Here is a 27,404-nt window from a genome sequence, read left to right on the forward strand (position 1 = left end):
TTACCTTTTCTTGCTCTGTAGCACGCAGGCTCAAATAGTTGAGGACCTGAGGCTCCAAAACACTCAGGGATTCCAACAAAGCTGGGATGAGCTTTGGTGCATGTGGTTTTAGCATGGCCCCAGCACTTTTACTGATCTTCACCAGGGTATTAATGCTATAAATAAAAATGAGGAAGACAAGCACATTTACATTCCTCTCCATTGCTGGTAATCCATCCAGCCGCATAATGAATATTGTTTAGGTGTCAGAAAACAATCTGCTCCCGAATTTAACTTCCATTCGCTAAAACAAAGTAGTTCAAAAGATAAATGAAATGCAGCAAATTCTCAGGAAGCTTATATTATCTACTTTCTGGGCCATAAATGTCTCTCTCATCAAAAGGTTTAGGTATAGGTTTAGGTTTATTAGATTTATATGCCGCCCTTCTCCCAAGGACACAGGGCGGCGTACAACATTAAAAGAAACACATAATACAAAAGTTAAAAAAAATTAAATAGAATATCCCAAACCCAATTAAAATTGACAATGACATTTTTTTAAAAAGAAAATCGAATTAAAATTAACAGTGATCAATAATTTGTTTTGTTTTGTTCAGGCCAGGCTGGCTTGCCGGAAAAGCCAACTTTTTAGGGTGCGTCGGAAGGACCGGAGGTTGGGGATTATACGAAGCTCCGGGGGCAGCTCATTCCAGAGGGAAGGCGCTCCCACAGAGAAGGCTCTCCCCCTGGGGGTCACTAGCCAACACTGTTTGGCCGACGGCACCCTGAGGAGGCCAACTCTGTGGGATCGCACTGGACGATGGGAGGCTACCAGTGGCAGTAGGTGGTCTCGCAGGTATCCTGAGCCTAAGCCATGGAGTGCTTTAAAGGTCACAGAGCCGAGGTGGCGCAGTGGTTAAATGCAGCACTGCAGGCTACTTCAGCTGACTGCAGTTCTGCAGTTCGGCTGTTCAAATCTCACCGGCTCAGGGTTGACTCAGCCTTCCATCCTTCCGAGGTGGGTAAAATGAGGACCCGGATTGTTGTTGGGGGCAATATGCTGACTCTGTAAACCGCTTAGAGAGGACTGAAAGCCCTATGAAGCGGTATATAAGTCTAACTGCTATTGCTATAATTAGTACCTTGAATCACACCAAGACAACCGGCAACCAGTGCAGGCCTCCTAAAAGGGGTGTAACATGGGAGCATCTGGGTGCCCCCATGATAAGCCGCGCAGCCGCATTCTGAACCAGTTGAAGCTTCCGGGTGCTCTTCAAGGGCAGCCCCATGTAGAGAGCGTTACAGTAGTCCAGGCGAGAAAGGACGAGGGCATGAGTGACTGTTCACAGAGCATCCCGATCCAGGAAGGGGCGCACCTGACGTACCAGGCGAACCTGGTAAAAGGCCCCCCTGGTCATGGCCGTCAGGTGTTCTTCTAAACTAAGCCGTGTATCCAGGAGGACGTCCAGATTGCGGGCCCTCTCTGAGGGGTCTAAATTTCTCCCCCTATCATCAAAGATGGAACAAGATGCACAAATCGGGATGACGGAAACCACAGCCACTCCATCTTGGAGGGATTGAGCTTGAGCCTGTTCCTCCCCATCCAGATCCGCACAGCCTCCAGGCATCGGGACATCACGTCGAAGGCATCGTTTGGGTGGTTTAGGATAGAGATGAAAAGTTGGGTATCATCAGCATATTGATGATACCGTACCCCCAAACCATGGATGATCTCACCCAGTGGTTTCATATATATGTTGAACAGGAGGGGTGAGAGAACCAACCCCTGGGGCACCCCACAAGTGCCGCACCTCGGGGTCGATCCCTGCCCTCCGGTCAACACAAACTGTGACCAATCCGACAGGTAGGAGAACCACCGTAAAACGGTGCCCCCCCACTCCCAACCCCTCGAGTCGTCGCAGTAGGATAACATGGTCGATTGTATCGAAAGCCGCTGAGAGGTTTAATAGGACCAGGACAGAGGAGCAGCCCCTGTCCCGGGCCCGCCAGAGATCATTGACCAACGCGACCAATGCCGTCTCCGTGCTGTATCCGGGCCTGAAACCCGACTGAAACGGATCCAGGTAGACAGCTTCATCCAATCTATTAATTTCAGCGGCTGTACTTATAGCAAGTTAGACTGGCTCTTTCCACAGCTGGTTGTAGCAACTGTAGGACTCTTTAATTGGTGCAATGATGATTTTCCCACCTAGGTGGTTGTATATTATGCATATAATTAAGCATATTTTCTACATTGACTTTCCTTGGTTCATAAATCATGATAATCACTTTAGTGGGTGGTGCAAGGCCAGCCAACTATGATTCAATTAGAAAAGCACACCTAAGCAAATCATGGGATACTACCAGTGGTGGGCTGCAACAAGTTCAACAAGAGGTTCAGTGCTCGTGTGCTTGTGCGCCTAAGACGCTTGCATGCAGCGTTCAAAATACAGCAATTTGAAGCTCAGCTGCTTACCTTCTAAGGCAGCCCCGTAAGTAGAACAGTGGAGGTGTGAAATCAACTGTGCCGCGTGAATCAGCTGAACCAGAAAGGAAATGGACAGAAAGGAAATATAGAACAGGATAGGGCGGGTGCAGATGGGCAGGGCCAGTTGGTCATCGGAACTAGCGGTTCGCCTGAACTGCCTGAACTGGCAGCAATCCACCACTGGATGCTATCATAGAGGAATCTAGAAATTATCATTTATTGTAAAAATATATTCCTCGGATTCATTTATTTCATTTCAGCGATGAAGAGAAAGAACGATGGGTAAAGTCCTGCTGAAATCGTTTCTGGATATGAGATTTCGAAACGTGAGCAGGGAAAAAAATTTAAGGATAAGGTACCTCAGGGTCCGCACTTCAGTCACCGTATTCATCATTCCTTTATCAAGAAGACATGGCAAAAGTACGGCTATGATTTTCTGGCCTGCAACTCCTTTAGATGGGTCACACATCTTCACACACACCTTAAAACAAAACAAAACAAAACAAAAACAACAACATGCAAATGGCAGATGGGAACCATTATGAGCACAGATGTTCTGAAGATATTCTTTGTGCTATGGCTCAAACTGAGTCACAGAATGATGTAAAATTCTTGAAGTTATTGGAGTGATTATGAGAATATACCTTACTTAGCGTTTTCAGGGCTAACTCTGCTGCCTTTCGTACAGATTCCTGAAAAAGAAAAGGAGAAAGGGGGAAAAGAAAAATTTTAAATTTCCAATTTTAATCTCAGACACTATTAATGGAGTGATTTTGCCTGAATGGTGTATATTTTCAAGAAAATATAAATCTCTTTTTCAAACAAAGGTGCTTGTTTGGAAACCCACAAAAATAATTTAAAATTCACATTCCTTGATATCAAGGGGTTGTGTGTATAAAGCTTGCAGAGAATAAGATTGCTAATCCCGCTTTACAGAAATGAGGAGAAAGGAAAGAATCTAAATCAAAACCATCTGACTCCTTTAATGTTCTATAAATACTTTTCAAAATACAGCCCAATTTCTAGGCTGAATATCATTTTCTAGTCTAAGTATTTCCCTTTTATGTATAAAGCTCAAATATTTTTGCCATAAAGGTTGAAATCTAAAATGGACAACAAAAGTGTGTTTATCATTCAGGAACGTTGAGTTCTGGGAATTCCCAGCATAACACCAGAGGAAGCATACAAGCCTTATTGGTTGTGAGCTATTCTTTGCCTACAATGATTACAGTAATTTCCCAATATTAGAAAATGAAACTTTTTAGTACCTTTATATCATCTTGCACTCTAAAGAGTGTTTCCCATATTTCTGGAAGTTTATGAATAATCTCATCCAAAGGTCTTCCTCTTAGCAAGTCATTCAGTGCTAAACAGCTGTGGAAAGAGTTTAATTACCATGTTTTGATAATATGAAGTTTCAATAAAATAAAAAATTCTGTTTCCCCAAACATGTACAATATTTAAAAGTGTAGAAGAATAACATAACTCGGAGACAGTAATGCCTGTACACCTAAATTTCGTAAAGTAGAATTAATCTCCCTTTTCAAGCTACCTTTTTAAACAAACTGCAATCTTACAATTAGTGCTTATAACATGTTCTCTATTTCTAAGGAAACACTTAATGTGATTATGTATTCATCTATAACTAGCATCAATGATTTAAATTAACTGTTTTAAACAAACCATATTTAACAAAAACCACAATTCACTTAGTTCTACAACATAATAAATATTTCCTTGTTCATGCCCACAGCAGAACTGAAGGCTAGGTTATATAGGAGTGTGCATGCAAAGACAGGGCTTATTTGCTATAGTTTAGTACAATACCCCTCTTAATTAAATATTATGGGTGGTATTATATAAGGTCCCTAATGGTACTTTGCATCAATGTCAAAAAAAGTTCCAGAAATGTAATTATTTAGTACAGCTTATATCAACTTAAATTATATGGTAGAAAACAAACAAAAAATTATGTATAATATATTTTTCATAATTAAGCTTTCCTGCTAACTTGTATGACTTACTTCCAAATATTTGTACTCTAATATTACAAAATCTGCCCCCAGCTCCAAAATGTACAGCTCACATAACTTACAGAATTAGATAAATAAATCCTGAAAACCCAATATAGAGAAAATATGCATGTAAGTATTTGATTTTCAAAACACCAATTATTTTAATTTAATCATGAGCTGACTTTAGAAATGCATACCTTGACTCTCGAATTCGCCACATATTGCTAGTCAGGTTGCTTATTAAATCATCAAGAATTTCTTTCATGTATTTGTCCACCTGAATCAGTAGAAAATATTTTGAACTATTAAAAGCATTCGCACACCGAAAAGAGTGAAGAAACTGAACATTTATAGCAATAATTTCCTATAAGTCAACAATAAACTACAATGAAACAGAAACCTAATGCAAAAAATGATTATCTTGAAAGCGTTTTTACTGCTTTGTAGGTATTATCATTCAGAAACAGCGTAAGAAGATAACAAAATGGGCTAATATGAGATTAATTAGAATCATTCTAATTATTATAAACTATTATCCTAAACTATTTTGGAGGCACAGAACATTATGTGGTGATGACTATAGATGAATGCACAGCTATTATTATGCAGGTAAAAAAATATTATCATGATATTGTTATCACGTATCCCTATAGTATAGTTGCCTCACATTCATAGCACATGCACGTACAGGTAGTCCTTGACTTACGACAGTTTATTTAGTGGCTGTTCAAAGTTACAACAGCACTGAAAAATGTGACTTATTTTTCACAGTTAGAACTTCTGCAGCATGCCCATGATCATGTGATCAAAATTCACTTAACAACTGGGATACTAACTTATCAACTGCAGTGATTCACTTAACAACTGTGGCAAGAAAGCTTGTAAAATGGGGCAAAACTCACTTAACAAATGTCTCGCTTAACAAAAGAAATTTTGGGCTAAATTGCGGTCGTAAATAGAGGGCTATCTGTATACGTTTTATACAGTGATTTTCCTATGTTGATTTTGCTCTATGTGTTGAAGGAACCTATATATATATATATATATATATATATATATATATATATATATATATATATATATATATATATGTGTGTGTGTGTGTGTGTGTGTGTGTGTGTGTGTGTGTGTGTGTGTGTCTGTGTCTGTGTGTTGTATTTGTGCTGATAAAGATAGATAGATAAATAAATAAATAAATAAATACAATTTATTTATCAGCACAAATACAACACAAATGTAACAAAGGCAACAGTAAAAATATTGGGTTTCTGTCTGGATGGTCTCTTGTGACGACCTGATGCACAGAGAATGGAAGCAGTGAACTTCCTCCCATATTTGGGCATACCAGGGGTTGTGACTTTAAATAAATAAATAAATATATATATATATATATATATATATATATTTATTTATATCATTCTAACAAATACAGAAAAGAAAAACGACGACTAGCCACATGTTCTCATACTTCACACATGTACTTATCACATGTTTTCTTTTTCTTTTAGATAAATAGATAATTAAAAACAGTCTATTGTGTTTTTGACTGTAATCCTTAATGCAGGCAGGAACTTAAGAAAGACTTAGGCTTCTTCATATGTATTTGCTGTATTCCTATAAACAACATATATTGGAAGTATGTAATATAGGACTATATGTGTGTGTATATACTGTATTCTGATAATTGTTTATTGATAAAACAATTTCTTATTCAATGCTTATATATATATATATATATATATATGTATATATATGTATATATATATGTGTGTGTGTGTGTGTGTGTGTGTGTGTGTGTGTATGTGTGTGTGTGCGTGTGTGTATATCCATTTAGAGTTACAACCCCCAGTATGCCCAAATATGGGAGGAAGATCACTACTTCCATTCTCTGTCCTTCGGCTCATCACAAGAGACCATCCAGACAGAAACCCAATATTTTTACTGTTGCCTTTTTGTTACATTTGTTGTATTTGTGCTGATAAATAAATAAAGGGAGACTAGTATAGATCTATTTCAAGCTATTTAGCTCTCATCAGCTAGCCATACCCTGGAAGTAGTGATCTTCCTCCCATATTTGGGCATACCGGGGGTTGTAACTCTAAATAGATACCTTTCACCCTGGCTTGGCTGATAAGGAGTCGAACTCTGTGGCTTAGTGGTTAACACATCTGCCTAAGATGCAATACAGCACAGGTTCGATTCCCAGTAAGGGTATGGCTAGCTGATGAGAGCTAAATAGCTTGAAATAGATCTATACTAGTCTCCCTTTATTTATTTATCAGCACAAATACAAAATATATGTATGTATGTATGTATGTATATATGTATGTATATATGTATATATGTGTGTGTCCGAAAAATAAGACAGGGTCTTATTTTCTTTTGGCCTTATTTTTGGGGAGGTCTTATTTTTGAGGTGCAGGAGGCTGCAAGTATAGTCACCTCGTGGCTGCTGCTATGTTGCAATATTTTTGGGATGGGCTTATTTTAGCACATGTGCTCAAAAACCCCATTGGGCTTATTACCCAAGTAGGTCTTATGTTTGGGGAAACAGGGTATCAGAAATCTTACAAATAAATATTACATTATTAAAATAAAGAACATGCAGTTGTGACCACCACCCTCCTAAACTCCACTAGAATGCATCCTATTGTATCATCTTGCTAATTTGCAGGACCCAAGAATGATAAATTCTTTAGGTTAAATTGATGTTCTGAACAAGAAAAAACAAGCATTTGATGTATTTTTCTCATCCAAGATTACACACTGTGCCTCTTACATTTAGAAAAGGACATTATTTTTCTCCAACAAGGCTTCCCTTGAGTTTTTTTTCATTTGAGAGAATCTACAATTAACTTTAAGTGGTGACAGCTCAATGGAAAAAGGTGACGACATTGGGACAGAATTATTCTGTGTTCACTTACAGCAGATTTATCTGTAACAAGTGCATTCCAAATGCTGGTCATAGCCTGTCGAATGCCAAGATTGGGATCAAACTGGTATCGATAGAGACGAGGAAGCAGTTGAGGAAGAAAAGGAGCCAGCTGTTCCCCAGCTTTGGTAGCAATCACATTAAAACCAAAAGCTGCTCCCTGAGAAAACCAAGAAAAAAGAATTGTTATATGACACTTAGGTGTCCTGTTTATGTTCAATCAGGTTTCTGGTAACAGACATAAATTATTCAAGCAAAATGAACATTATGTATTTTGTATATGAATCAACAGCTCTTCTATATAAGGTTCCCATTGTAACGGATTCATCCCAATTACTCATAATGTTGAGCTTCAGATCAGAATTTAGAACAGAAGATATAGTATTTCAAAATTATCCCAAACATAGATGGATTTTTTGTTTGTTTCTAATTTCTACCATTCCCACTACATGCAAATACCTTCCGAGAATTCCACATTGCATGATGATTGGCCAAATTCATAAATTTATACACCAAATCTGGCTGGTTGAGGTCGCTTGCAAGTGAACAAAGCTCCTGGTAAGTAGAAAGACCCTGGCTTGGGAAAACAGAAACAAATGATTAATGCTACTTCTTACATGTCCTATTTTGCTGAAACAATGATAAGGGCACACTTAGAGATGGGGGTCAAAATAATATTTCAATTATAGATTTGTACCAAATTTGTTAAGACAATTATGCAATAATTCAAAATCTTTTCACCATTACACAATTCCATATTCTATAACATCAAATAAACAAACCATTGTCTTTCAGAATTAGTATGATCATACAGTTAGAGGCAAGGCTTTAGTCTTGTTCCCTCTTTGTTTTTTGAGGCTTCAGTACAGTTCTAAATGTAAAAGTAAAAGGCTTTCTATTTTCTTTTTTGGTTTCACATTTGCTGCCTCTAGTCCATGCTCAGCTATGAAAGACAGATGATCACAGTTCCCAACAAGTGACATTTGCTCTTTGGACACAATGCTTAACAGATGAGTGCACAAAATGGAACAAAATAGAGGTTTTTTTTAATGTTTCGGAGGTTCTGGCAAACAGTTCCAGCTACAGCTGTGATTTAACAAAACTATAATCCAGACAATGTTGCTTGTGTTGGGTTTCAGCCATAACGAACAAGAACAGGGGCTTTTATGACATGTATGAAAAGGCTGATGCATCATACTTTTCTAACCTGTTCTCCACTGAACTTGGACACTGGCATGCCTGACAAACTTCATTGTGACTTATTTTGCTAACCTCTGCTTAGATGCCACTAATGGTGCCACAGGTGCAAACATGGTTTATACACCTGAACTGTCCCTCCAAGTTTTTGAAGCATCTTTTATTCTTTATGCTCCCGTACAGAAGATTGAAGGGGGTATGTTGGTTAAAATATACCCCACTTGAAATAAGGATGGCAATGGCCCATTTGCCCTTAATCACTGCAGAGCCTTAGTTTCCCAGTTCCCATAATGGTATAAATATTTCACGTTGTTCTCATTCCCCGCTGCTCACGGAACATTTTAGCAGTTCAGAGAATCAATTTACTAGGATGAACCAAGTGCCTTTGAATGATGGCTCCCCATAAAGCTGACCGTTTCAGGAACTGATTTCTGTAGAGGAGCCCAAGCCCCCACAGTACCTCTGCTAACAAGCCCCCCTGTGCACTGTTTTGGCCGGCAGAATGCTGGAGGCGTCTGATCCAGCCTTCGAAGAAATCCAGTTTGACACTCCTGCCATAGATTAAAGTAACACAATGGCTCACAAATAGCATGATTAATCAAGGAACTTACCCATCTGGAGTTTTGCCAAGGCCTGAGCCTTGGAACATCACAGTTTCCCCAGACACTTCATGCTTGACTCTGTAAAGAGAGGGGTCTATTATATGAAAGCTTGTGAAAGAGATTAATTTTGTATCTCTTTGGGATCAGATTATATATCTTGGTTCTGCCTCACTTATACATGTCAAATTTCTTCTCATTTTTATGCAGATCTACATCTCAAAATTAATTGGAAAAAGAAGAGGTTAAGATCCTTAAGAGAATACATGTGCATTTTGGGGGGGAAAATTCACCTGAATATTGAAACACCACTGCAAATGGGGATCTTGCATAATAGGGACTCTTCTCTTAAATTTATCGTAACTGGAAATATTTACTCAATTGATTTTATATTAGTAAAAAGGAGGAAGAAGAGGCTGAATTCAACTATTCTCTCAGACTTTAACAAATGACTGGCAGAATTTTTGCCCATTTAAAAAGGTTTAATTTAAGTACCTGACCATATCATATACAGATGTTACAAGAAACATTATTAATATAAAAATGTCACTGCACAGATAAAGGGATTTTATTACTTTTTCAAACCCATTCCACACTATCCTAAGATGCTCTTTGTTCTTTAAAGTATTTAGGATACAAGTCCCAAATAAATTACATTGAAACATAACATACTGAGATCAAATTATAGATTGCCATACAGGAAGAAAGCAAATATATCTTATAATGTCAGAATTTTAAAATAAAGCTCATATTGATTCAATATAATTCATAGGAAACGTGAACAGAAGAGTTCAGATGTTCTGAAGCATTCCTCCAAACTTTCTTTATATTTAAACTCACTTACTTTTAATCCCCTTTTTTAATTATTCCCTGCCTCCTGATACATATTCTATCAGTTAAGGTTTCTTTAAAATACCTTTTCCCAGTCATAAGAGTTTCAACAAGTGTAGTAACTAGTTCCTGTTGATCTTGTTCATTTCCAAGCTCGTACACCAAACCAAGACCTTTAGAAGCAACATCTTGACTGAGTTCTATAAGAAATAGAAAGCAAATTAAATGTTACTACACTCAATTGTTACATCTATATATCGTTCTCCATGCCCAAACATTAACCAGTGCAATACCAGTTCAATCACATATAGCCATCAAAAGTATAAAAATATCACAATCTACAGCAATAATAGAACTTCTAAAACCACAGCCAGAGATGTTAATGCTAGAAAGCCAACTCCTCAGGAAAGAATAACAAGCAGTTTCCTCTGAGTCTCTCATATCACAACATGGAAGTAATTCTTTGTGAGACTGAAAATGTCTGAAATAGCAGAAAGTTCAGAGGTCTGGAGGTTCTTATTTGAGAGACAAGCTGTTGCACTTGAAATGCCTAAATGATTAAATGATAACAAACAAAACCTCTCAGCTTTACTTCTGATTTTGCTATATTAATCAGTAATACTATAAACTCCTATACAGCATATACATTGGTTTCAATCCTCACTAAGACTAGAATTCAGATCAAATAGAAATCATTGCAGAACTTCTACAATTTGGTTTCCTTTCTTTTTCTTGGTGGCATTCAGCAACAGCAACATATTTCATTTTTATATGTAATTAAAAACAGGTGCAGGATCAAGTTCAAGAATGATTCATATTTAGTTTTTGTAAAATAACATTTTACTTGGAAAAATATAAGGCTTTATAAAAAAATCACAACTCGAAAAAATCTTGCAATGGTATTACATAATTTCAATGTCAAATTTTTAGTGTTTTTAGAGCAAGTTACAATTTAAATAATATCTATGTACTGAAATCTTGTGTTTTTTTCCACATCTGTAAGCTTAAGCACTTTTGTTTTTAATAAGGACTTGCATTTTTAATCAATGAACAAAATAATGCAGGCATATTCCTACTTACCATCAGTGTCAGACAAAGTAGATACAAATGCAGTTTGAATCTCTTTGAGATGTGACTATGAAAGAAAAAAGAGGATTTTAACTTTTTTTATTTAGGTATTTATTAGGGGACTCAGGGCGGCTTACAGTAAAAGGGGAAAGGGAGTGTAGGACAAATACAAAAAGAAGTGTGAACGAGAATAAATTAAACAGTAAACCACAACATTCACTCGACATTCGGGAGGGGCGAGAGTAAAGTCTTATCCCCAGGCCTGACGGGCTAGCCAGATCTTGAGGGCTGTGCGGAAGGCCTGGACGGTGGTGAGGGTGCGAATCTCCACGGGGAGATTATTCCATAGCGTCGGAGCCGCAACAGAGAAGGCTCTCCTCCGAGTAGTCGCCAGTTGGCACTGACTGGCGGATGGAATACGGAGGAGGCCAGCTCTATGCGATCTGATGGGACGCAGGGAGGTAATTGGCAGAAGGCGGTCTCTCAAATAGCCAGACCCACTACCATGGAGCGCTTTATAGGTGGTAAGTAGGACCTTATACCTGTTACCTGAAACCCAATTTTAAAATCTCACCAATAAGAATAATTCTCCCCTTTTCTGGCTTGCTCTGTGAGCAGGGAAGAACAACATTTGGTGCAAAGCCTCCGATTGTTTATTCTTGAGGGAACACAATGTCAATTTCTTTTATCCTCTGTAGAAGGATGTGGTAATAATCCTTTGAAATATGATTAGAGGGCAGATTTTTTTCCAAGCTAATACAGGAATCATGCAACCTCACTGTCAAAACAATAAAAGTGTGAGTCTCAAACAAATTTCTTCTACTTGAAGAGCCGAGGTGGCGCAGTGGTTAAATGCAGCACTGCAGGCTACTTCAGCTGACTGCAGTTCTGCAGTTCAAATCTCACCGGCTCAGGGTTGACTCAGCCTTCCATCCTTCCGAGGTGGGTAAAATGAGGACCCAGATTGTTGTTGGGGGCAATATGCTGACTCTGTAAACCGCTTAGAGAGGGCTGAAAGCCCTATGAAGCGGTATATAAGTCTAACTGCTATTGCTATTGCTACTTTTGTATGAGTTTTGGAAAAACTCCATTAATGGACCCATATCCCTTTTGCCCAGCAAGTGCACTTCGAGAACAAGTAGAAAAATGGGAATTCAGAAACAGACAAGCAAGAGGACAAAAGACTGCATCATATAATCACAGGTCAACTAAATCAGAGCCCTACAACCTCAAAAAAGAGAATGAGACATAATTTTTTCTTCCTACCTTAATTTCTTTGTGGGCACTCAGCTTCTTCACCAGTGATAACAGCCAAATACAGGATGCTTGTCTTATGTGAGGGTTGGGACTTATGATATGCTTATTCAAAATGACGTCCAGGACCCAGGGAACCACATCATTAATTTTCACATCTGTTACATTGAAACCATTGCAGAGAAGAAGTTAAGTATAATGCAAACAAAAGGATTGGAAAAATAGAGCCTTGTCAGCCATGTTTTCACTTTCAATATTCATGGGTTCTGCCCAGGGGTGGGTTCTTGCCAGTTCTAACCTCTTCTATAGAAGAGATTCCACAAATCTTGTTGAATCCACAAGTCTCAAAGCTGTCAAGTTTGAACACCCCTGGGTTTTTTTTTCTAAAGGGTTAGGGGTGCAAAGGTCTTGTAACTTGACAGCTTTAAGACTTGCGTGCTTCAAATGCCAGAGTTTCTGAGTCAACATTTTGGTTGCTAAGCAAGAGCGTTGTTAAGTGAGGTTCACCACATTTTACAAGTTGGCAATGCCACCCAGTCACATGGCCAGCAGGCCACTCCCACCCGGTCACATGGCCAGCAAGCCACTCAAGGTTCTAAAATTTTTTGAAATCCACCACATTCTGCCTATAAATATTCTATATATAAATTATGGACTTTTGTCCCATTTCAGATACGTTCATGTAAACTTGTGCTTACCAAAAGATGCAACATGTTTACAGTTTACAGTGATACACAAATAAGGGCTATATAGATTATTTTGTCATATTTTCTTTCTCTCTTTTTTTAATCAGTCTCTCCAATGTTTCCCAAAGCAAGCCAGATTATTATACCAGATTTTACAAGAGGCATAAATGACAGGATTCTTTTTATCATACAGACTACTTTCAAGCCTGACAGGTGGAATAGAAAAGTTGATGCTGTTATTATTGTAATGTTTGTATTAACTGCTTTAAAAGTTTGTTTTCTTGAAAAAAGTATATACATATTTAACATGAATAGATAAAAAACCATTACAAACTACCCTGGGATATAAAGTATGCATTTGCCTTCTAAGTCATCACAGAAACTAGATTAGTTTTGGAATTTAGTTGTTGTTTGACTGAGTTATATTCTATTATCACTCATAAGCACAAAGCTAATTGTAGGTGCAAAAATTATGCTGAAGCAGATTCCATATTAAATGACTTTTCAAAAGTCAAAATAACAATAGAAGCGAAATTTCAACACAAATCTGTCATTCTGGGTTTGGTCAACAACAGAAGCTTTTTTTTAATACATCAGGAACTAAAATCATTCTCTGAAACATATTATTAGATATTCCTATGCCCAAACCTACCAATAGGAGCAGTATACTCTTCTTCAGCTACTATCCATGCATCACGGGCAGCTACAGAACTGGTCCCTATTGCAGCACTGGTAATAGCTTCACCAACCGTAAACTGTAATTCAATTTGTTTGGCCTGAGAAACACACAACAACATTAAATTTCAGTTCACTCACTATCAAAACCAGTTGCATTTTCTAGGCAAGAAACCTGGTACATTTATTACAAAGAAGTAAATTATAGTATACGTCATTACACATTCTACCATGGAATTTTCAGCTGATTTGAAAAATCATTCCTGCATTTAAATCAAAATTAAGTCACAAGTCAAAATTAATTTCAAGTCTCATAACATTATTTTCATCCATTTCCCAACTAAAAGTTGAAAGGTACCATGATATTTATTTTCAGTCATCAACCCATAGGGACACTCCAAAGCCACAAAATTCTCCAGGCATTCAAGTTAGGTTAGCCTTGTTCATGGTTTTATGGTGATTGGATCATTTCATCGGGGAATCATGGGTTTTAATGCTGGTTTTTAAAATTTGTATCTTGGCCAGAGTCATAGGGCCATCATATAAATAAATTGAAAGAGCTCACACTTCAATTTTAACCAATTAGATGCTGATTCCACCCATCCACCCCCTCCCATTTAAAATGGGATGAAAGGCATATGTGAACAAAACTGCAGCACAAAGGAGGAAATCATTTCAATGATTACGAAAGAATGGATTGATCAGTTCTTTGAAAGGGCACACAAGGCCTGGACATTTTTTCTTCTGCGTATCAGGAAATGTAGAAGCATAGGAGGTTATACAAAAACTTCTTGTTCAAGGTAGCAATACTTCCTGACTGTAGCGCAACTGTGAAAAATAATTATGCATTGAGTGCAATTAGTGTTGTTTTCCTAAATTTGACACTTTTTTTCAACATTTACAAACATTTATAACCGGGGGGAAATAATGGAACAAAAAAAATATTTGAGGATACAGTTTAAGAAATTGGCATGAATTAATAAAAGCAACCCTTTCTTCACATATATATTCTAAGAGGACAATTAAATAATTACCTCTACAGAATCCATTAATCCTTGCAAGAGTAGCTTCTGATGAGGAAAATCTCCATCCCCTACTGGAAAGTAGCCCAGTGTTTGAATAGCTCTTTCTTTCATCTTAAAAATATCATGAGGGGTGGAGGAGGAAGAGTAAGAGTGAGAAAGAGTGTTATTTTAAAATCTACTAGATTAAAATGGGAAAACCAAAACACTTCCCCATCAGGAAAAAAACCAGATGAGCTTAATAAATTAATACCACGATTAACATCAGACCAACAATCAAGAAATAAACAATACCCTAGTCAAAGAACTGCCAAACCAGCTAACAGTAAATAGCCCAACCAAAAAGAACTGACCAAGATTACTCCCACCAACACTGATACAGTAAGCCACTAGAACAAGGATGTCAAGCTCACATTGTCACGGTGGCATCACATGACATATCGGGACTTTTTCCCCCTCTGCTAAACCGGGCATAAGCGTGGCAGTGCATTACGCATCCAGCCCACAAGCCAGAAGTTTGACAACCCTGCACTAGAATATAAGTGAAAGCAATTCCCATTCCTTTCTAGTACTGATAATGCTACCTAGTTTGGGCAGTGAAATGTCTACAAGAAAACAATAGAGCTCAAAGATCTTTTACTCATAGGAGAATTGTAACAATGTTGCAAAACATTACCTTATTAGTTTCTTTGCCAGAGGGAATTCTGGCCAGTAAACTTTCAACAAGATGGAGTTTTGTAAAACCACTGCCTTCGTTGGGGATGGGCAAAGGTGCATTCCTGCCAATTTCCCCCAGTGCTGTACATGCAGCTATTGCTAGAAGTGGTGATGTACTATCCAAAAAAGAACCTAGTGAAAGGTAGAAAGATTACTTGGTATTTTTCCCTTTAAAATCCAGCAGATTGTATCCTGAAGGAACAGCCTCTAAGATGGTCTTAGCCCATAAGTGACTAGGGCAGGACTTGAACTCATGGTCTGTTTCTAGCCTTATGCCTATATCAGGCCAAACTTAAAACAGTTAATAACTTTTGCATTCTTCTGAACACATGCCTCAAGTGGGAGAAGTATATTTTTCAGAGAAAATGAATACTCGCAGAAATTCCCAGCATTTGTACCAACAAAAAATACCGTATTTTTCAGATTATAAGACACACCGGAGTATAAGACGCACCAAGATTTTGAAGAGGCAATTTTTTAAAAAAATATTTTTTGCACTCTGCAGACCTCCCAAAAATGGCCCGTTTTTTGGGGAAACGGGCTTGTTTTTTTTTTCAAATAAAAGGGCACAAATAGCCTTTAGGAGGCTTGTAGAGTGCTCCGGGGGGGGGTGAGTCCCCCCCAAAACAAGCAAAAAGGGGCATGCATAGCCTTTAGGAGGCTTATAGCGTGCTCCTGGGGTCTGGGGGGACGGGGAATTGAGCAAAAAACAGTCCGTTGTCGCTCATGTCTGCCCTCCCCAGCCCCCAGGAGCATCCTATAAACCTCCAAAAGGCTATGCACAGCCATTTTGGTGAAGGGGTAGGGTTTCGGGAGGCAAAAAATGCTGTATTCAGTGTATAAGATGCACCCAGATTTTCAGCCTCTTTTTTGAGAGAAAAGGGTGCGTCTTATACTCTGAAAAATACGGTAAGTTTTGCAACATGCAGAGCAACGTATTTGAGTACAGTTCAAGATTATTACTTATAAAATCTCAAAGATACTTTATTCTAATATGCATAATCCTAGTTCATTTAAATTTTATATTCAGTCACACTACATTTTATCTCATTATCTATTTCAAGACAGAATCTTCAGTGCTAATTAAATAGCAGCCCATTATGTGGCTTTATTTGCCAGTGGCTCATGCTCAGATAACACTAATATATTTTTAATGCCAGGTACATTACTTGCAACTAGTTAAATCTGTTTTCATATGATTTGTGAATCAAATATCACATCATTAAACAATGAAATGAGAGAAGTTTGAGATTACTATTATGTTATATGAGTTTTATGACAAAGACTTCAAGTAAGAGATAGGTAAAGCAGCACAATGGGCCAAAAGTTATTTCATTTTTCAAAACCAACGAAATGGGCCAAGAATACAGGGAAAGTGCAAACGTGCAGACTGACCTATAGTTTCTGTTGTTGATTTTATCAGCTGGTCTTGTTCCGGTGTTACAATGGTATTTCGGTCTTCTATACCATGTAGTTCTATTATTTTCATTTTTCTTTTTGACAAATACCGTCCTACTGTGAACCCCAGAGCCAATAATGATCCATGTTGCATTTCCAGATTCTGCAGTGAAAAGAATGACAATCCAAAAACAAGTTAACAATTCATTAAGATATATCTATATATGTGTGCATATGTGTGTACATGAGTATTTAAAACATTTTGAACAGCCTTCTTATATTTAAAGATAATAGTGTGAGTTTTAATAGCCTAAAATTAAAATAGTATATCCATGCATATTGATTATTTTCCCCTCTACTTATAAACATGCGATATAGCTTCTTAGAAAAATCAATGCTTTCATTCTGATGAAAGTGATTTTTTTCTAAGCTACTGCGATATATATGCACTAACTAAAAGCAAAGATTTTTTTCCTCAGACAAGGACTTCACATTATATACAACTGTATTTGAACTGAATCACTCATTTAATTAACCAATTTTAGTCATAACTATTGACCTCTTCCAGTTTTTTGATATTCGTAAAAAAACTCTTCACTCGTAATTTAGTTCAATATTCCTTAAACAGAAAAGGGCATTTAAGATACATAATATACTATTATACTTTCATTCATAAAAGTGGTGTGGAGTAAAAACAAAAATATTACATGATTGTCCTTTGCTGTTTTTATCAGGTGCTGAACAGATGTTTTGAATTCATTTTCTGACACTGTCGAAAGTACAACTGAATAAAATAGAGCAGCCAGTTCCCGCATTTCTTCCTTATTAGTATTCATAAGATTCTGAAAACAATATAAAGGAATACAATATGTTAAAAATAGATAATACCCTACTAGCCTTTAAATAATAAAAAGACTGATCCAATTAAATCCAAGTTTTCTGTGGGGAATGGCTAAACAGCATCTTCTTCAAAGAATATTTAACTGAAGAGGAAGGAGAACAATGATACTTAGAATTCTGCACCGGTTTTGCTTTTTAACACCATTAGCAATAGCAATTAAATGGAGAGCTTTATAACCCTCTCTAAGTGGTTTACAATCAGCATATTGCCCCCAACAATCTGGGTCCTCAGTTTACCGACCTTGGAAGGATGGAAAGCTGAGTCAACCTTCAGCTGGGCAGAATCGAACTCCTGGCAGTGAGTAGCTTGCAATACTGCATTCTAACCACTGTGTCACCACAGCTTTTTGCAATACTATGTGCAATGCAGGGAAACTAGACTAGGGACAGGAATTCAAACATTCACTACAAAACCACAATCTATTAATTATCACATTATTTTTGGTGCTTTAATAGAAATTCTGACTAATGTTGCCTCTGAATCTTTATTTCTGATAATGACATTCTTAACAGAAGTTGTTATTTTCCTGTCACTGATTTTTTCTTTAAAATCTTATTGTAAAGATATCCTTATGACTTATCTATAGAGGCCTATATAATTCACTGAGAAACATCACATTTAAAAGTATGTGGATAACAATGATGCCATATTGGCTTCCATGAAATTACTTTTAACAGATTAGGAGCTACTGAGATACATACTTTTAATCCTATCACAATCATTCCGTACTTGGGTATGGGGAAAAAAATCTGTTCTACTGGAATGATGTGCAAAATTTTGGAATAAAATCATCTCTTTCTTTAGCATACCTTTATCCAATCCATCTTGTCTATAAATCTTGCAGCCAGCTTTTCAGGATAGACTGAAACAACTTCCAGCAAACAGTACATGACTGGCAAACCTATATTTTTTAAAAAGTTCTCAAATTATTAAAATGACCAAAATTTGAACAGAAATTATTGTATGCTATGTAAATGAATTTGCTAATGAAATCACCATGAAATGCTAAACTTGCTAAATGAAATCACCATGCATACAAATATGATTCACTGTCTTCATAATAGGCATGCCAAAATTATTCGGAACAAATATTTACATTCACTTTACCATGTAACCTAATAATATTATGAGATATATTTTGCATTGACCGACTGCATGTACGTCATAATGGGTGGGATGCAGACGATAATACATTGTCTTGCGAAGCTGTTTCTGGAGTAGAAATTTAGCTTGCACAGTAAAAGGGATCCTTGTTGCGCTTATAGTTTACTTGTAAAAACATACCTAAATTGATGAGTGGAGACTTTATTTGCAGCAGGAAATGCTGCATGTGGCATAGTTACAACTAAAGCTAGTAATATAACCTAAAAATATCCTCTATCTTACTAAAAAGCTCAATTGGCCAAAGTTACAATAGGTGTTAAGAGGTCAGTATCTATGGGATTCCCCTTCATGGATTACTGCCTTGTCGTGGCGAAGGGGCTTGCGTAGCTCAATGAAGCTATGAGCTATGCCATGCAGGGCCACCCAAGACAGACAGGTCATAGAAGAGAGCTCTGACAAAACGTGATCCAATGGAAAAGGAAATGGCAACCCACTCCAGTATCTTTACCATGAAAACTCTACGGACAGTAACAAAAGGCAAAAAGGCCTGGAGGAACATTGTCCATGGGATTGCGAAGGGTCGGACATGACTTTACAACTAACAACAATTTATGGGATCAGGTACTGAGGGGATGTATTTCCTTTATTCTTTTCTAATGTTAAGTTTCTTTTGTTATTTCTTACTATTTTCCCCTGCATTCTGAATGTTGTTGTTGAAAAGGAATTGCTTAATGGGTTTGTATGGATGGATGTCAAAAAATTTCTGGCCAAAGAAACCTGCATCTAAAAAGTGTCATCTCATCAGGAAACTTGAGAATTGAAATATAAGATGAAGATATTCAAAAATGAAATCCAGGATTCTCTACAAAAATCTTAACAATATTCAATATGTTAATATTGGAATATATATTTGAACCATAAGGGGCTCTACAGATAGTCCTCGACTTACAACCATTTGTTTAATGATCATTCAAAGTTACAACAGTGACAGTTGAAAACAGTGACTTGTGACCAGTTCTTGCACTTACAACCAGTTCAGCATCCCCACGCTCATATGATCACAATTTAGGTACTTGGCAACTGGCATATACTGTATTTACAGTGGTTGCAGCATCCCAGGGTCATGTGATCACTTTACCACCTGGGTTCTGACAAGCAAAGTCAATGGGATAAGCTGGATTTGCTTGCTTAACAGCCATGTGATTCGTTTAACAACTGCAATGATTTGCGTAACATTAGTGGCAACGAAGCTTGTAAAATCAGGCACAAATCACAACAACCACCTTGCTTAGCAATGTAAATTCTGATCCAATTGTGATCGTAAGTCGAGGACTTAGCTGTACAACATATGTTGACCCACACAGCAATCGGCATTGTGCATGCATAGTATTTTGTTAATAAATGTTATGACATAGAGATGCAACAAAAACTTGTGTGCTATTGTGGAATTTCAAGGCCACAACATATTCTATGTTACTAACATTTTGGATGCACTAGCAAATCATTCCTGGAAAAAAAAAAGCTACCGTAGCCAATCCAAGCTCATCTCATCATTCATAACAGATACTTCAGTTCAGGCAATGAGAATGAAACACATTCCAAGACTAAGTGGCGCATCTATCTATAGAGCCCAAAACATCTCAAAGTCAAATTTATTTGATTTTGAGATTGACTGTTTTATAATAAATCTCTTGTAATTGCTTAAAAGATAGGTTGTAAGCATTTAATACTTACAATTTAAAAAAAAAACTGGAGAAAGGCCAGTTTGGATCCCTCCCCCCGCCCAACTTAAAATGAGACATAAACCTAAATGCAATTCAAAACTTAAGCAATAAGATATGAACCCACACTGTCAGTGACTCACCCACGCAGAACCCAAAAGCAGGGAAGATGGAAGAATGAGTGGCGCAGCTGCCAAAATCTTGCGATACTGGAAGTGATGCCACTTCCGGTGTCGCTGTGATAAGAGGAAGTGATAGTAAGACAGGGATGGGGAAAGCCTAGAATGCTGGAATCAATGAAAGAGATGCCAAAAAGTGGAAAAAGAAATATATAGCAGGGAATGCAAGATTAGAAAACCTGCGGGTTTTTTTCAGCTATCTTTAGCAAATTAACTTCTGAAAATTAGTTAGCCGCTTCCCTTATAGTTTTTCACTCCTATCCACACTCCCCCGTCAGAAGATGAAATTATTATCTAGTATCTTGAATTAGTATACGGCTACGGTAATGAAAATGTTCAGTTAAACACATGGTAAAGTAGAAGTCCTGGCAATAGCCTAAAATTTAAGGCATCTATTTTTGAAAGAACTGGGAGAAAAAACAAAGTTTAGGTCTAACACTGATTATGCCACTTGATATCTGCACAGAACCTCTGTATAGATAGGTAGTAAGTAATTGGGAAAATACATTGCTTTTATGCCTGGTTTGAGGACAGACAGATCTGACTAGCGAATGAGAACAGATCTCTAAATCAGCTAAAGCTTGGTTTAGCTCTCATGCAGAATGGGCAGTTTTTCTCTGCCAAAAATTACACTTCCATTTTTTTCCTTCTTTACTGGCCAAGGGTTACAGTAAGAGGGGCTATCACTCAATTTATATTCCAATTAGGTCACTGGAATATAAAAATTGTTTTTTTTAAATGTAAAAAAAATCACCCTGTCAAAATTATGCAGTTTTCAAAACAATGGGTTTGCCCAAAATATACTCGCTGAACATACACTTTTTAGTTCTTCTAAAACTGGAACCACTGGAGCTTCAAAGTATCAGCCTCATAAAGACAGGTGGCTTTGACCTAATTTATTGCATTAAAACAGACCTTACATTTCTAGGAACTGAATCTGCTCACACTAACAAAATGACCAACAATGGATACTGAATTCATCTTTTGAAGCAGTATATTACTCATTCACGATAAAGGCAATAAAACAAATTTTTTAAGCTTTGTGACATGTGTGCTTCTCACCTCCAACACCAGAGAGCAACTGCTGAAGGAGACTTATATAGATCTGTACAGGATTGCTTTCACCACCCTTTGAGGATGAAGATGTTATAACATTTCCAGAGAGGAGGTTTCTTATATAACGGCCAATGGCTGGAGCATGATCTTGCATATCAGCTAAGCTCTGAGAAGTAGGCACCACACCAGCACTGTGAGCAAGACACATCCGAAGATACAGCACTATCTAAGCAAAGCAGAAAAAAATATATAAAGATCACCAACTTTTCCTTACGGAATAAACAACAGTGATTCTTTTTTCAGCCACGAATCACAGTACAATAATCACATCTATTGTGTTACTGTGATTTAAAATGTCCAAAAGATGTCACGGTCTCATTCATTACTAGGGTCTGTTAGGACAAATCAATCAAATTATCCCAATGTTCAAAAGTTAAGGAAGTTAAGGCTGACAGTAACTTGCCTAAAAACATGTCATATTCTAAACTAAGCTCTCTGCCACACTGTATCCTGGATAGCTAAATTTGATGCCCTATGCCAAACCTATTTTTTAAAAGATTTTAAAAATAAAAATAAAATAAAACAGTAGTCAATATGCTGCAAAATAAACTCCCTCAAAAACAAATTACCATTTCTATGAATGCTTTTGGACTTTATAAGCCTATTTTGAATAAAAAAGATAAGTAATAGTAGCTCATGTTATTTCACTCTCCACCTGGCCTGAAAAATAATGAAGATCCTAGGACTGTGAGGGCGAACTTATGGCACGCATTCCACTAGTGGCATGCGGAGCCCTCTCTGCAGGAACACGAGTCATCACCCAGCTCAGTGCCACCATGCATGCAGCTGTGCCTCCCGCCAGTGGGGAGGGGTTTGTCATGCATGCATGCACGGGGGGAGCGCGGTGCTTCCCCTGTGCCCCATTTTTTTGTTTCAGGAAGCTTCAAGGAGGCCTGCTAGGTCAAAAATGGGGTGTTGGGGGGGGGGGGGTGCGGCGCCTCCCCGGCCCCCAGGTTTGGTCCCAGGAGACTTCAGGGAGGCCTGCTATGCCCAAAATAAGGGGTGGTTGCACACATGCACATGCAGAGTGCGAGAAGTGTCATGCGAGCATGCACAGGGGGTGGGGCGCATTGCATTGTGGGTATGGACTTCAGCATGTGAGGACAAAAAGGTTAGCTGTCACTGATCTAGGGAGTTTAGGGGTGGGATTTCTCTCTCTCTTTTTCTCACACTCACACACACACACACACACAGTCTGTTTTCTATCAAATTTTTTTTTTAAGCATTAGCAGACGTATATACTGTTTCATAATGCTTTACAGCCCGCTCTGTAGAGTTAGAGGTTTACAGAATCAGCATATTGCCCCCAAAAGTCTGGGTCCTCATTTTACCGATCTTGTAAGGATGGAAGGTGAGTCAACCCCAAGCCGGTGAGCATTAAAGGAGCTGGCAGTCAGCAGAATTAGCCTTACTCTTAAAATTATAAACATACATTATTCTGCTTGAAGCTACTACTGCAAAAGCTGGCCTAGTCTGCTGAAGAAAATCTATTAAAGAGATGACTGTAGAGTTGAATTGTGCTGTCTCATTTATTTCTTTGGGAATATATTAACTCGGTCAGTTTTAGTGAAATAATTTTAAAATAGATGGATCATGCCTGATGTTGCATAAATTGGCAGTTGGTCTTACCTGAACTGCATGTTTAAGAGTAGGTGTGGGAGGAGTAACCATTGGGTATTAACCCAGCCTTCTTGCCCTTGGAGTCTGAGGATAATCTTTTGAAGCCACACCTCTGATCCTCCTCTTGCTCTCCCAGATTAACCGATAGTCGTAGCAGAGTTATGGAAGGAAAGAACACAGAACAGCGCAAGCGCCTATCCTTCCTATTGAGCCTGAATGACCACGAAGCTAACTCAGGCCCCTGGCGTGGGGCACGCTAAACAAGGGGGGGAAGTGACTCCTCCCACACCTACTCTTAAACATGCAGTTCAGGTAAGACCAACTGCCAGTTTCCAGAGTGAGGTGTGGGAGGAGTAACCATTGGGACATACCAAAGCTAGATGTCCTAGGGAGGGATTATTGGGCCTGAGACCCTCAAGAGTCTAGGACTCCCTGCAGCACCCTCCTGCGGAAGGCTGCCTCCGCAGAGGCGGAGGTATCTAGACGGTAATATCTAATGAAAGGGGAAGGAGACGCCCAGGCGGCGGCCCGGCAGATCTCTTCTATGGGGGCCTGGGTGGCCCAGGCTGCTGAGGTGGCTGCACTCCTCGTGGAGTGCGCTGTGATGCCCTCTGGGACCTGAATACCCCGTGCCTGGTAGGCCTGTGAAATGGCCGCCCTTATCCACCTGCTGATGGTGGCCGGGGAAACCTTAGAGCCTCTGGTGGAAGGTTGATATGACACGAAGAGCGCTTCTGAGCGCCTAAAGGGAGCCGTGCGCTTAAGGTAAATGTGCAAGGCTCTCCTGACGTCTAACTTGTGCCACGATCTTTCCCTATCCCCGGAGGGTTGCGGACAGAAGTCCGGCAGAATTATCTCTAGAGCCCTGTGGAAGGGGGAATTGACCATGGGCATGAACGCGGGGTCCAATCTGAGGATTACTCGGTTCTCTAGGAATGTGCAAAGGTCCGCTCTGCTGGAGAGAGCGTTGATCTCAGAAACTCTCCTGGCCGAGGTGATGGCGACCAGGAAGATGACCTTAAGGGTCAGAAATTGGAGGGAAACCTCCCTCAAGGGTTCGATCGGTGCCTCCGTCAAGGCCTGGAGGACCGTAGGTAGGTCCCAGGAAGGGAAGCGATGGACCGCTGGGGGCCTAAGATTCGCCGCTCCTTTGAGGAAACGCTTGAGGACCGGGTGTTGGGATAAGGGTGGAGCGTCCACCCCCCCTAGAATGGTGGAGAGGGCCGAGACCTGTCTCCTAAGAGTGTTGGGGGTGAGACCCTTCTCCAGACCTTCCTGCAGGAAGTCCAGGACCTGAGGAACCGAGGCAGCGGCAGGTTGAATGTCCTTTGCTTTACACCAGTCGGCAAAGGTCACCCAGGAGGAGTTGTAAATGCGAGTGGTGGATTGCCTCCTGGACGCCTCAACGGTCATAATGACCTTGGAGGAATATTGGGCCTCTCTTAGCTGTTCCCGCTCAATCGCCAGGCGGTCAGATAGAGCCACTCCGGGTCCGGATGCTCCAGAGATCTCTGATGTAGGGACACCTCCCCCGGGGGGATCCTCCAGTGGGGAGCTGAGGACAGCTCCATCAGGTCTGCTAGCCAGGGGCGGCATGGCCAGAAGGGAGCTACTAGAATCATCTCTGCCCCCTCTGACACTAGCCTCCTCAGAACCCCGGGAATGAGGGGAAGGGGGGGAAATGCGTAAAGTAGACCTGGTGGCCATCTGCAGCGGAGGGCGTCCATGTCCATGGCTCCTCTGGAGGGAAACCTCGCTATGAAGTTCGGCAGCTGGGCATTCGCTGGAGTTGCGAAGAGATCCACCGTCGGTTGTCCGAACCTTTCGCAGATCCGCTCGAAGATGCTGGGGTGGAACTGCCACTCTCCGTTGTCGACCGTCTCCCTGCTGAGCCAGTCCGCTTGGTGGTTCTCCATCCCGGAGATGTGTTCTGCTCTGATGAACTGGAGATGTCTCTCTGCCCAATTGCCTAACCGGAGGGCCTCGTCGCGAAGGGCCTTGGAATGGGTTCCCCCTTGCCTGTTCACGTGGGCCTTGGCTGCCACGTTGTCCATCAGGACCAGGATGTGATGACCGGTGACTGTGGTCTTGAAGTGTCATAGGGCCAGGTGGATGGCTCTGAGCTCCAACCAGTTGATGTTGTTGCGCAGATCTGTTGGAGTCCAGCGTCCCTGGGCCATCTGAGCTTCCAGGTGTGCTCCCCAGCCGAACAGGCTCCCGTCCGTCGTGAGTATTTTCCTCGCTGGCTCCTTGAAGAGGGATCCCTTGGTCTGTGCCAGGTCAGCCACCAACGGAATGAAAGCAGCACCTGGGGCGACACTCGGATCTTAAATCTGGCATCGCTTGTCCCCGCCTTCTGGTATGGAAGCAGGAACCACTGCAGCTCCCTGGCGTGTAGGCGAGCCCAAGGCACGATCCCTATACGAGAAATGAATTTCCCAAGGAGCCTGGAAAGAAGAACTACAGGGACAGATCGTAATTTACGAACTTCATGAATTATCTGCACAATGCTGTCCCTTCGCTCCTGGGGAAGGAACACCTCCCCAGACACGAATCAATAATAGAGCCGAGGTGTTGGAGCCTGGTAGATGGAACCAGCTGGCTCTTCTCTAGGTTGATAGAGAACCCCAGGCACCTGAGAGTGTCAATGGTGGTGCCCAGATCCTGTCTGGCCGTGGCTGGGGACCTGGCTAGGACTAAGATGTCGTCTAGATAGCAAAATAGATGGACTGGTAGGGAACACAGGTGACCTGCAGCTGCAGCCAGCACCTTGGTAAAGGTCCTGGGGGCTGAGGCCAGCCCGAAAGGAAGGGCTCTATATTGGAAGTGATTTCCCCCATGTGAGAACCTAAGGAACCTGCGATGTTCCGGGGTGATGCTGATGTGGAGGTAGGCCTCCGTAAGGTCGATGGAGGCCATAGTCACCCTGTCCTTTGCCTTCCAAGATGGGCTTCAGGGAAGTCATCTTGAATCTACGGTAGACTACCCTGGAATTGAGTTGATCCAGGATAGCTCTCCACCCTCCTGAGCTCTTGGGAACCAGAAACAGATGGGAATAGAATCCGGAACCTCTCTCCCCCTCTGGGACCTCTTCAATGGCCTTGATGTCCAGGAGGTGTTGATGGCCTTAGCCTAAGGGCTCGTTTGGCTGGATCAGCACAGTAGGTGAAGGTGCGGAACCTGTTAGGGGGTTGCGAGCGGAACTCCAGGTGTAACCCGAGTTTAACCGTCTGGAGGACCCACTCGTCAGAGGTGATGCGTTCCCAGGCATCCGCGAAAAGGGCGAGGCGACTGCCAATGGGGTGATCCGTGGCTGGATCATTTGAACTTGCGGAATGGGCGACTGTCTCCTCCTCGAAAGGGCCGTTTGCCTTGCTGCTGGCCCCTGAATCTGTCCCTAAAGGACTGCCTGTCCCCTTGCCTCTGGAACCTGGGGGGTTGATACCTGTGAGACTGAGCCTCCGAATCAGGCTGGCGGAAGGACATTCTCCTGGGGTAGGGGGCGCGTCAGTTATCCGACCGTCTGGTCGTGGATGGGAGGACCTTCTTCTTGTTTTTGTCCTCCACCAGAAGCGGGTCCAGCGAGGTGGCGAACAGCTTGTCCCCGATGTAGTCTGCTCCTGCAAGGTGCCATTTGGTTCGGGACTCCGCCTGCCAGTGGCACAATCACAGTAAGCGCCTGGACGCTACAGAGGAAGATAAAGCTCAGGGTGCATACTTAACTGCATCCAGGGTAGCGTCCGCAGAGAATTGTGTGGCTGCCAGCATCTTTGAAAGGGCTTGCAGCAGTCGCACCTCCGTGGCAGGTGTTCTGTCCCTCAGGTCTTCCAGCCACAACACCGTGGACCTGTTAAAAAAGGAAGCAGAAGCGGCCGCCCTAATGGCTCAGGTTATTGCCTGAA

The 27,404-nt window shown here is 40.4% G+C and overlaps 1 protein-coding gene across 3 annotated transcripts in view; it reads right to left on the reverse strand.

Annotated features, from left to right (window-relative positions):
- ECPAS (Ecm29 proteasome adaptor and scaffold) overlaps window positions 1-27,404 on the reverse strand; it is a 77,059-nt gene that overhangs the window by 17,923 nt on the left and 31,732 nt on the right. For 2 of the 3 annotated variants that reach the window (XM_087716162.1, XM_087716161.1), the window contains exons 18-36: window positions 21,829-22,048; window positions 20,731-20,823; window positions 18,572-18,663; window positions 17,569-17,703; window positions 16,859-17,024; window positions 15,423-15,595; window positions 14,759-14,860; window positions 13,702-13,825; window positions 12,376-12,521; window positions 11,122-11,176; window positions 10,127-10,241; window positions 9,223-9,291; window positions 7,874-7,991; window positions 7,407-7,574; window positions 4,680-4,759; window positions 3,736-3,841; window positions 3,112-3,159; window positions 2,827-2,948; window positions 5-155 (exon numbers count right to left, since the gene is read on the reverse strand). In XM_087716162.1, coding sequence (XP_087572288.1) covers window positions 5-155; window positions 2,827-2,948; window positions 3,112-3,159; window positions 3,736-3,841; window positions 4,680-4,759; window positions 7,407-7,574; window positions 7,874-7,991; window positions 9,223-9,291; window positions 10,127-10,241; window positions 11,122-11,176; window positions 12,376-12,521; window positions 13,702-13,825; window positions 14,759-14,860; window positions 15,423-15,595; window positions 16,859-17,024; window positions 17,569-17,703; window positions 18,572-18,663; window positions 20,731-20,823; window positions 21,829-22,048 — 2,283 coding nt within the window. The remainder of the gene's footprint in view (window positions 1-4; window positions 156-2,826; window positions 2,949-3,111; window positions 3,160-3,735; window positions 3,842-4,679; window positions 4,760-7,406; window positions 7,575-7,873; window positions 7,992-9,222; window positions 9,292-10,126; window positions 10,242-11,121; window positions 11,177-12,375; window positions 12,522-13,701; window positions 13,826-14,758; window positions 14,861-15,422; window positions 15,596-16,858; window positions 17,025-17,568; window positions 17,704-18,571; window positions 18,664-20,730; window positions 20,824-21,828; window positions 22,049-27,404) is intronic. The other variant, XM_087716164.1, reaches the window with a different exon arrangement.

The sequence above is a fragment of the Thamnophis sirtalis genome, unplaced genomic scaffold (genome assembly GCF_051295495.1).
Source record: "Thamnophis sirtalis isolate CommonGarterSnake01/CBP01778 unplaced genomic scaffold, rThaSir2_p1.2 scaffold_5, whole genome shotgun sequence".
Classification (NCBI taxonomy): domain Eukaryota; kingdom Metazoa; phylum Chordata; class Lepidosauria; order Squamata; family Natricidae; genus Thamnophis; species Thamnophis sirtalis.